At 32.0% G+C, this 2,880-nt stretch overlaps 1 protein-coding gene across 1 annotated transcript; it reads left to right on the top strand.

Moving 5' to 3' along the window:
• Window positions 1-129: 129 nt before the first annotated feature.
• On the top strand, window positions 130-2,368 carry LOC107263202 (KIF1-binding protein homolog). The gene has a single exon (XM_015730137.2). It carries the CDS (start codon window positions 272-274, stop codon window positions 2,087-2,089), a length of 1,818 nt encoding a protein of 605 aa, XP_015585623.1. The 5' UTR covers window positions 130-271; the 3' UTR covers window positions 2,090-2,368.
• Window positions 2,369-2,880: the final 512 nt, after the last annotated feature.

The raw sequence follows: 2,880 nt of genomic DNA on the forward strand, positions 1-2,880 counted from the left end.
CGTATGTTTTGCTATCGGTGTCGGGTCAAGTCAAAGAATTACGTTACAACCTATATATATATATCACGTTACTTATACGACCTACCGATAAGGTGGCGCTGCTGCTCGTGCTAACAGTCTAAAGCACGGGAGTGCCATGTCTCCAATAAGTGGTATGTGGTCATAAGGAAAGGAAGGAAGGATTTAATTGCATGTCAGGTGTTATAATTTATATATCTTAACCTAAAACATCGAAAAACTTAACTGAACAATAATCCACTTTAATATCAAAATGGAATCTAAGGCAGTGCCCAAAGAAGTCTTAGTAGATTTTCAAGAAAAGTACATGAAAGTACGAAAATTATTAGATGAATATAGTAAACAGGATCCTGAAAGTGAGCCCTATAAAAGTAAATATTCTGCAATGGAGATTTTAAAGGAGATGCGCACGAAAATAGTACATATTCTCGATAAAAATCTGACTAAAGAACAAGAACATACTATCACTACAATGCTTGCAATTTTGTGGTTAAATTTGGGAATTGTATCAGTTGATACTGAAGATCTTGCTAGCGGTGAAGAACAACTTACTAACTGCATTGATCTCTTAAATGAATGGGAGCTACAACCAGAATGTATTTTACCTATTCTTAGTGCACTGAATCAATTAGGAATTCTGTGGTCTCAACGAGATCAACCTACAAAGTCTAAAGTCTTTTTGGAACGAGCTGAAGGCATTTATAAGGATTACATTGCACAGAAAAATTTTCACCACCCAATTAATATGGCAAAATTATTTAATGCCACGGAAGAGGAGGAACCAGATGCAATGGAGATTTTGGAGAAGCTTCATACTTTAACTCTCTATTATCTTGCACAAATATATGGTGCTTTGAAAGATCATCTAAAATCAGCAGTTTATTGCCACATGACATTACGAAGGCAACTTAATGACAAGGATTTAGATCAAGTGGAATGGGCTTTGAATGCTGCAACATTATCGCAATTTTTCATGGAAAAAGGAGGATTTTGCCAAGCCAGATATCATTTGGCAGCAGCATCCTATATTCTATCAAAATACGAAGAACAATTAAAAAGTTTACAAGAAGAATTTCCCAATGATGACAATATGGCTGCCAAATGGGAAAATTTTAGGCACAGGAATGCAGATGTCTCTCGCTGTTGGGCAAAATATGGCATACTACTCTTAAGTGCATCAAGAGAACGATTAATGCAACAATCTGAAAATTATGATAATAGACCTTATAAAACCACTCCAAGTGTAGAATTAGATCCCCAATCTGAAATAACTGCAAAGTGTTTGGAAAGTCTTAAGTTTATATCAATAGAAAAAGAAATCACGTTTCTTGCTAATCAGGTAACAGACAAATATTTGTTAGACTTCAATGATGCAAGAGCAGTGTTTCTTAATTCTCAGAAATGGTTAGAAAAAGCAAAAACCTATTACAATTTGGAATCTCATGCATCTGATTATGTACAGATTGAGCAAGATGCTTCACAAGCTTATAGATACTTGTCATTCTTTGAAGAAGATGAAAATCGACAAGCTAAAATGCATAAACGCAGAATAGTTATACTTGAGAATGTGCTGTCTGAATTAAATCATCGATACTATCAAGCTGTATGCAGACAAATTTGGATGGAATTGGGTGAAACATACTCTGATATTTTAGACATCAAACTGGATCGTTTTCATACATCCAAAGAAAGTCCAACACCCCATGCCCTCTCCAAGATCAATAATCTAGCAAAGAATGCAATCAAAAATTTTCAAGAATTCTTGAATTCGATACAAGATGCTGGTGTGCCAGATGGCATAACTAAAAAATATTCAGATGATATGATACGACCTGCTCTTTGCACATATTTTCATCTTGGAAGATTATATAATAAGATAGTGACACCTGACAAATCTTTACAATTAGAAAATGTAAAAAATAGTTTAAATGCCTATAAATTTTTAGTTGAGTATTGTGAGAAAGATAAGAAAGCAAATGAAGCTATGCAAGTTGAATTAAGTGTGTGTAAAGAATTGGTGAACTTACTTCCACTAAGAATACAAAAACTAACACAAGAGGTCACACATTAACATGAAACATGTATATATTTCTCATTTTTAATTGGATAATAAACTTTGTTTCTTTTGATTCTGTATAGAAGAATATACGTATATGAGTACAATAACTGTATTAATTATGTATTGGCTAAATGTATACAGATTAATTTGGGTTATTAAAATACTAAGTTTCCATTGCAATCAAGTTGAGAGATGATATACAATGTGTATTCTATAAACATATGTATGTAATATAGGACCCGCCAAGTAGTACTCAATAAGAAATCACCTAAAGTTTTATTAATTATTAAATCACCATTAAATCATAATTAAATACGGGAAGCAGCAGTAACATAAAAGAGTAGCGAAAACGTTATAGGAAACATTGAAAATATAATTAAAATGATGGGCCAGTGCTAGATCATATAATAGGAAAACATGTAGTGACTTATGTACTTGGCCTCAATAATATGATATCAATACTTTTTGTTAGAGGAATTCACAGCAATCCTGTACTTGGCGTAGTTTTTTACACGTAAGTGTTTTTTGGGGGATATCACAAGTTTTTGTTGTTCAATAGGATATATGAAAAAAGTTTTAAACACTGAAATCTGCATTGTTAAACAAATAAAAAATATAAATACATTGCAATGTCACTAATCAGATAAATATATTGCGTTGTCGAAAATGTTAAAAGCCATATAAATATAATTTATAAATTGATTTTTCTTAGAAACACAAAAATATATATAAATTTAAAAGGAAAGTATATTCTTAAATGTAAAATGAAATTCATTTAGAAAGAAGTTGGGTCATTTAGGAAT

The sequence above is a fragment of the Cephus cinctus genome, unplaced genomic scaffold (genome assembly GCF_000341935.2).
Source record: "Cephus cinctus unplaced genomic scaffold, Ccin1 Ccin1_scaffold0136, whole genome shotgun sequence".
NCBI lineage: Eukaryota > Metazoa > Arthropoda > Insecta > Hymenoptera > Cephidae > Cephus > Cephus cinctus.